Below are 8,045 nucleotides of genomic sequence, written 5' to 3' on the forward strand. Positions count from 1 at the left end.
TAACCAAGAAAGATAATAAACAAGTAGACCTAAATGTAAAAGATTCGAGTATCAGTCCTCAGTGTTGAATACTTACCAGTTACCAACTATGATAGATTTTACTGCTTCACCTTCACTATTTTCCAACACGAGTTACTCTCGATTGTCTGATGACATACCCATACAAATATATCAGAGGCCATCAAAACTAGAAAATTAAAGGGGTAAAATAGAAACAGCATGTTATATGAGGATATAGAAATTACCAGTGTAAATATAGTATGGCTCCTGCTACTGAGTAAATTGGAATTTGTTGATCCAACATGCCTGTGTTCTGTTGTTGGCAACAATTAAGACTTGATCACAAAGTAAACAACAAGTCATGAAAGCAACAGAGGGATAAAAATCAAACACCCATAACCATCTAGTCAACTGAACAAATAACAAAATTAGAGTTTAGAAAAAAATTATTATTATTTTTTTTTTATCTTTACTTGTATATTTATTGAAGATAGTTAGCCTTGGCCAATGGTAAGATTACCTCATTGGCGACCTTCATGTTTCTAGGTTCATAGCCAGAAAAAGCATCTCCCAACTACGACCATCTACCCTCCCCAAACATGTAATGACAGTCTAACCCCAAGTATCAAAGATCTATGTCACACTCTGACAGAGAATGATATTAGCTTGGCAACATAGAACAAAAGTTGCAATTTAGTTCGTCTACACAGTAGTTAACTTTATAAATTTTCTTTTGTTTCCAGATAAAATCATCGTTCGTTTATGAATTATGTTATATTTGAACATCTTCATCATAAATATGCTATACAATCCTTAGTACCATATACTCCTCCATTCTCATCACATTCTTCAGTGAAAAGGCTGTAAGCCTACAATAGGTGAACCTTTTGAAACTAAGTTCCATCAGCAATTTATTTATATTTTGTTTAGTTGTATAACAACCACATTTTCTTATCTTCCTTTGCTACCTCCATCCTACTGCCCTTCGAGAATATAGTTATTTGAAGATAAGGTGAGGTACTTTACTTTTAATCTTACACACATTAAACTGATTAAAGAGTGCACAAACACTAAAACTGGCTCTCAGATAAAGGAAGGATCAAAGAAAAAATAATATATATTCTTGTTTTCCTTAGGCCTCGATTTTAATCAAAACAACAATAATACTTGCACATGTTTTTGTTAGGGTTGTGGAATTGTTTTTGCCATAGATGATGATTGACAGAGATAGATTACAGAAGTTCATCCAGTACAGGCTATGAGCCTTGCGCTATCGGCTCTCTGGTTCATATTCACCGCCACTTTTTTTAATTTTCTTTTTTAACCAAGTCGTTACATTTAGGTAATGAATGATTCCACAGTAAGCTGATTTACGTTCATTTTAGGAATTGGGAATAGCTGGCAAACTAGAGAATATATATTTAAAAGCAAGAGTGATGAAGGAAGAAAAAGCCTGGCATGCAAAAGAAAGGTTACATGGAAGATTGAAGGCTGAGAAAAGACGTAAGTTTTGCTAATCTTACTAGAAGGATTGAAAGGTCTAGTGGACTACAAACAAGGAGGTAGAGAATACATAACTAATAACAGAGTTAAAACAAAAGGTTTAACAGAGCAGCGACTACCACAGAAAAGCTTGTCTATCCTCAATCTTCACCAGTTCCAGAACGAATTTATTTAAGGGACCTTTTTGCTTTTTCAGAGAAAATGAAAATTTCATTGAAAAAGACGGAACAACACAAGAGTGGACTATGAATCTACAGCCAAAAGCTAAAGACAAGAGTGAAAAAAATTAAAACAACAGAGACTAACAACTAGAAAACACAATCAATCAGCGTCACTACATATAGCTAACAGATAAGATATTCTAGAACTCTGGACGAGATGGAAAAGTTCTTGAAATAGCCATAATGCAGACCAATAAGGCAATAATGCACTCAAGCCCAAAGACCGTCCACTCCATCACTAATTATTCCTTAGGTTTCATTTCCAATTCACCATGAATATCATATTCATAACATCGTCTAAAAACATAGTATCAATCATGTGACAGAAGCGTCTTGAAGAATACAAACAAGCTGAGAATACTAATGTTCATATGGTCAAAACAAAGATCAAATGAAGAAAGCACCTGGGCGTCCTCTCGAATTTGTAAATTCTATTCTGCTGGATTCAACAAGTCATTAACAACCTGGAATGAAACAAACCTAAAGGATAATAAAGTAGAATAAAGGTGCAACCAAAGCTAGTAAAAAGTTGAGCATTCTAGAACTCTGTAACTTAAGATAGGTCTCCGACCACCAACATTCATATAATCATACTTATCAAAATAAACCAGAAGGATATGAGAAGGCAAAAAATGTCACCTCATTATAGATCTTTAAGTCTGACACATGAAGAAGAAACTCTCAGTTTGGAGTCTGGAATAGAAAAAACAGTAATGAGTATCTTCTCTGCAGAGAATAGTTACAAGAAAATAGTATTGGTTAAAAAAGAGCTTCTGGATGATGCTAAACACATCTTTCAAAGCCAGTGGTATAATTCCAGGTGACCTTTGATCACCCTGAATAAGTAGGAGGAACAAAATCACATTGATTATCATTTTAGACCCACCTAATTAGTATCTGATCCCGCAATGTAATTAATTTAAAGAGAAATTATGAAGAAACAGAAAAGCTTAATGCATATCTACCATTAACACTGTATAAGAAGATGATGAGCAAAAACAATTTTTTCTCACATGCACGTGAGTCTTCCCACTGCTGGTGACCCCATACGCAAATAATGGACCTGGAAGGAAATCATAGACAAAATAAATAAATGGTGGATGATATCATTTGTGCAACTTAAATATATCCAAATACCAAGAAAAAGAGTACAATTCCTCTAACTTGTAGTGCAAGATGCCAATAACTTTAATTGGTAGAGAAATTAGCCTTTGCCTATTTAAACAATCTAAATTCCCAGGTTATTTTGTAGTTACTAGTTAGCGATTTGTCAGTCTTGACAGGGAAAGCTTTGGTTGCCTAGGAATGAAAACAAATGGTAGAACTGAGAAGTTGTTGTACATCCTTATAGGTTCTCAAGTCAATTGCAATGAAAAGGATTGACAAGCTTATGATTTCTAGGGTCCGCCCAAAACTAATGGTTTCAGCATTTCCTTATACAACAAACCATCAAGTCCCAAGATTTCTCACCCTCATTCACTACTCACCCATTGCAACCATACTTCAGCAACTGAGCATTAAAAATGCACTCCCACCCTCTAGCATTGTTCAGCAAGGTAATGTGGGATCAGAACTGGAAGTCCTCAGAATGCTGTTGAGCAAGTGATTGAGGTGAAGATCATCCATCATATGACATCAATTAGGCATCGATAACAGGTTTGCAGTTGATCAAAAATTTCACGGCTTCATGTATGTACTCTGTAGGGGTTATATGACTTATATCACATCTTCCAAATATTTTGATGAATATAGATGAAAAGTTCAAATGGTTTCATGAATGACTAAATGTTAGGTGCTCTGATCAATATGAGACTGTAGGTAAAAAGATTATAAAAATAAAAAATATATATAATTACAAAAATAAAAATAAAAAACCCTGCGGTTCACCCAGTAAAAAAGGAACACTTTTAGAATACAATCTCTATAACATAAATAATCATTGATAACTGCAGTTCTGTATTTCAGGCTTTACCATCCAATTTATCCCAAAATTATGAGAAATATAGCCATAAAGAGAACTAAATCAGGTCGGGAACAAGCCACACAATAATATCAGATCTCATTTTTAAGACATGTAATCATACAGAAAACAATGCAGAAATTAAAATTGATCAAGCCAAAGTTTAGGCTCTTTATCATTGACTCCTTCCATAGCGCCATTAACAACATGCTGAGCAGCAACATCATAGACATGGCGTGTTGTAATTGTAGGGCCGAACACCCGATCTAGCGGCACAGAATAAAGAGAAAAGTGAGGCAGAAAAATAAGAAGAAAATTGAAGGTAAGACTACTCTTTAGCAGATCAAAAGTTATTTTTCTTTTCTAGTAAACGCCTTTATGATATAGACTATAAAGTGTTATTTTTAGTAAGGGCATGTTTCTTATAAATGGAGAGCAGAGATGCGCAGTGAGCGAGAACTCAATGCAATTCCACCATCAATATCCGGGTAACAGCATAGAAGTCCTATTTAACTTATTCATTGGGAGCTTAGATAGAAACTACACACACACATTAAGCTTTAGTTTACTAATTTCTACTCCACACAAGTTAAGCAAATTAGAGAATATAAGTACAAGACAGTAGATAGGATACCGTATGCATAAGCTATTGATGAATTATGCTCATTCCGCAGAATAGTGTCTCCATCTGCATACCATGCAATTTCTTCTGCTTGGCCAATTTCCCTCGGACTACACCAGATATACAACAGCCACATTATTGAGTATTCACGAAACTTTATAAGTGAAGTACAACTCATAATAAATAAATGCACCTGAGTGGATGAAAGCGGAACGACACCGTGACATTTCCCTTGGACCTTTCCGCCTATGGCTTACTTTGAGCCAAAGAAGATGCGGGAGAGCTCTGACCTTTAATAACATCAAATATTGTTTCGAAGATGATGTAGTCGAAGATGAAGGAGAATTAGCGGCTCTTGAATTGCCCGAACCTAATTTTTCGATCGTGATCCATGTTTTGATGCCATTACTGCTGGAGATTAATCCTTCCGCACAATGAGAACAAATTCCACCTCAGCATCAACACTTTCAACATCTGAGTGAGGGTTTTAGAGACTTCATTAGTCAAAAGCAAATGGAGTGAAGCACACTCACCTATACTACTTTCTGATAAAATGTGCTGGCTAATCCTAAGTAAACCAACTCGAACCCGGTTGTTTTACAGTTCCACCATACTTCATCTTCTCTCGTATTCTGCTTACATCGCTCCATCTATTTGCAGAAGCATATATATTCGACAATAAAACACACGCAGCACTACAGTTCGGTTCTATATCAAAAATGTTCTTTGCTGCTCTTTCAGCCACATCCAAATTGGAATGCAACCTACAAGCACCAAGTAAAGTTAGCCAAGCCATCTTAGTTTCTTGAACAGGCATGTTTCTAATAAACTCCTCCGCTTCTTCTAATTCGCCAAATCGTCCCAAGACATCCACCATACATGTAAAGTGCTCCTTTTTCATTTCAATATATTTAGTCTGAGATAAAACTTTGAAAAAGCCTCTTGCTTTCTGCAACATTCCAGAATGGCTACATGCAGAGAGCAACCCAGTCAATGTAATTTCATCGGGGCCTACATCTGCCCGTAACATTTGGTTAAAGAGAGCCAATGCCCACTTTCCACGACCGTGTTGCGCGCATCCAATGATGGTTGAGTTCCATGAGACAACATTCTTCTCACCAATTCTCTTAAATACAGCAACTCCATCATTTACATTTCCACATTTGGTATACAAGACAATGAGAGAATTACCCACAAAGGCATCAGTTTCAAAACCCAACTTAACAGCTGTGGCATGTATCTCCTTTCCCCTATGGAGATGTTCCAATCCCAAACATGAATTCAGAGCACTAGTGAAAGAAGATTGATTGGGGAGGACTCCTGAGATCATCATATCCCTAAAAACCTTCAATGCATCATCGTGTTTAGAATTCGATCCACATCCTGTTATAAGAGCTGTCCATACCACCACATTTCTATGCACACTCTCCTTAAAAACCTTGTGAGAATTCTCTATTTGATTGCAGTTTGCATAAAGTGTTATAAGTGAAGCAGCTAAGAATACATCAAAGCAGTACCCTAACTTGACAATCTGACCATGAACCTCTACACCTAAATCTAAACTCCCCGAATTCGCACAAGCTGTCACCACGCTCCCAAATGTGGTCAAAGTGGCTTGTACGCCAGACGCCACCATCTCTCCGAAAACAACCAAAGCTTCCTCACTCCTCCCATTCTGGTCAAGCCCAGCAATCATGGAAGTCCACGAAATGGCATTCTTCCCAGGCATCACCTCAAACAACTTGTTAGCATCATCTACTCTTCCATAGCTAAAACATCCATGAATCATGGAGTTCCACGCAGCCACATCCCTCGCGGGCATTTTCTGAAACAAGCACTCTGCCATTTCAAACTCTCCAAACTGCAAGTACCCATTCATCATGGTCGTCCACGACACCACACTCTTCTCCGGCATTTCATCAAACAGCTCCTTAGCCTTACCCAAATCATCACAATCCAAACAACCTTTGATCATCGCATTCCACGAGACCACATCTCTCTGAGGCATTTCATCGAACAGCTTCAGGGCATCGTCAAGCCTACCCCGTCGCGCATAGCCCGTTATCATTTTGGTAAACATATCGGCACCGGGAGAAGGGATTGTATTGAAAAGAAGGATAGCTTCATCTAGTCTATGGTTTCTGAGGTGATCGGAGAGCAGTGACTTGTAAGATGAGGCACTCAATTTGGTGTGATACATGAAACCCACCAAGCATTGGGATAGGTTGTTGCGGGAAGTAGAACGTGAGAGTGGAAAATGGGGAAATCTAAGGTTTCGGAAACTGGCGGGAACTCTGAGCATGGCTATGTATAGAACCGAAATGGGTTGGAGTTGAACGAAACGCCTGGTTGTTAGCGTCTTCCACTCTTCTTTTGGGTGACTGTACTTTCACTTTTCACACAACAAACTGAGCTACGCAAGGCAGGGCTCAGTATGTGCATCTCTATGGCTTTTGTAAGTGTGGGAAAACATGCTGGAATTTAACAAAAAATACAACAAGCAATGACAAAGTGACAAACAAAATACAGGAGATATATGACTTTCATAGTTTCATGTCATATATTCAAATGGAACACAAATAATAACTATATTTCGGCTACATTGGTACACAAAGTAAGGGAGTCATATTAACGAGGAGTCTTAAGTTGAAGACTTATAATATAATTTAAAATATATATTTTTCGATCACATGCATCTAGGCATCTCATCCGTTCAATTTTTAGGTCTATATATGTAGATCAGCTCTACAAATTTTCAGCCAAATCAGTAATCGTTAAAGTAACAAACTAGATCAAATTAATAGACGAACCAAATCTGTCAAATATGAATCGTTCAAGTTCATAATTGGTAAATCATACTTATGAATGTCTTAACGATTTTCAATATGGCTAAAAATTTACAGAAATGATCTACTCATAAATGCTTATAAACTAAACGATCAAGATGTGGATATAAGATTAAAAAGTGGGATAAACCGAATGGTCCTCATTAGAAGGGTTTCCCACAAAGTAAATAAAGGAGAAGAGTAAAAAACTTCATAGACGAAAGAGATGACCAAAAAATGTGTGTTCGTAATTGCATCGGCAACAAAGGGAATTTAGATACTTGGATTAAAAATCTACCACCGCATGTGCATGTGCTTTTTACAATTAGGAGTGAGATAATAAGTCATTTCGGTTGCGTTAATAAATTGGTAACACATTCATTTAAACAGTATCCAGACCAAGGTTCACGAGAGTATTTCAATAAAACTAGACTAATTTCTCACTGCAAGCGCACAAACTTGGAGGTCTCTTAAACTGTTGTCCTGCCTATCCACAAACTGGTGGGAGCTGGGGCTCCGACTCTTAATATAGAGATTCCATACTAAGCAACTCAACCCTCCATATTAAGCAGCTCAACCAAGTTTACTATATCAAAGTGGTTAGTTTTAATATTTTCAGTTTGAGTTGTTGTAGAGATTTTCGGTTGTAATTTCTTTAGCTCTTTGAAAAAATAAAATGATTATATATATACCACAGAAGTAGAACTATAAAAATTGGAGTTGGAGACTCATGTTCTGTGTTATTTGTAGTTTCTCGACCTTGCGTTTGCAGACCTTATAATTGGATTTGCTCCATTGATTAATAAATTATTCATTGAGAAATTTTATTCACACATCCCCTAACACTAAATGCACATTCCTCTTTTTTTGAAAGTTTTTTAATTACACCTTTACCCTCATAACTAATTTGAGAT

The 8,045-nt window shown here is 36.8% G+C and overlaps 1 protein-coding gene across 1 annotated transcript; it reads right to left on the bottom strand.

Moving 5' to 3' along the window:
- Positions 1-4,318: 4,318 nt before the first annotated feature.
- On the bottom strand, positions 4,319-6,608 carry LOC101294669 (pentatricopeptide repeat-containing protein At5g46460, mitochondrial-like). Its single transcript, XM_004301480.1, has one exon. The coding sequence runs from the start codon at positions 6,606-6,608 to the stop codon at positions 4,875-4,877; it is 1,734 nt and encodes a 577-aa protein (XP_004301528.1). The 3' UTR covers positions 4,319-4,874.
- Between the last annotated feature and the right edge of the window lie 1,437 nt (positions 6,609-8,045).

The sequence above is a fragment of the Fragaria vesca genome, linkage group LG5 (genome assembly GCF_000184155.1).
Source record: "Fragaria vesca subsp. vesca linkage group LG5, FraVesHawaii_1.0, whole genome shotgun sequence".
In the NCBI taxonomy this organism is placed as follows: Eukaryota; Viridiplantae; Streptophyta; class Magnoliopsida; order Rosales; family Rosaceae; genus Fragaria; species Fragaria vesca.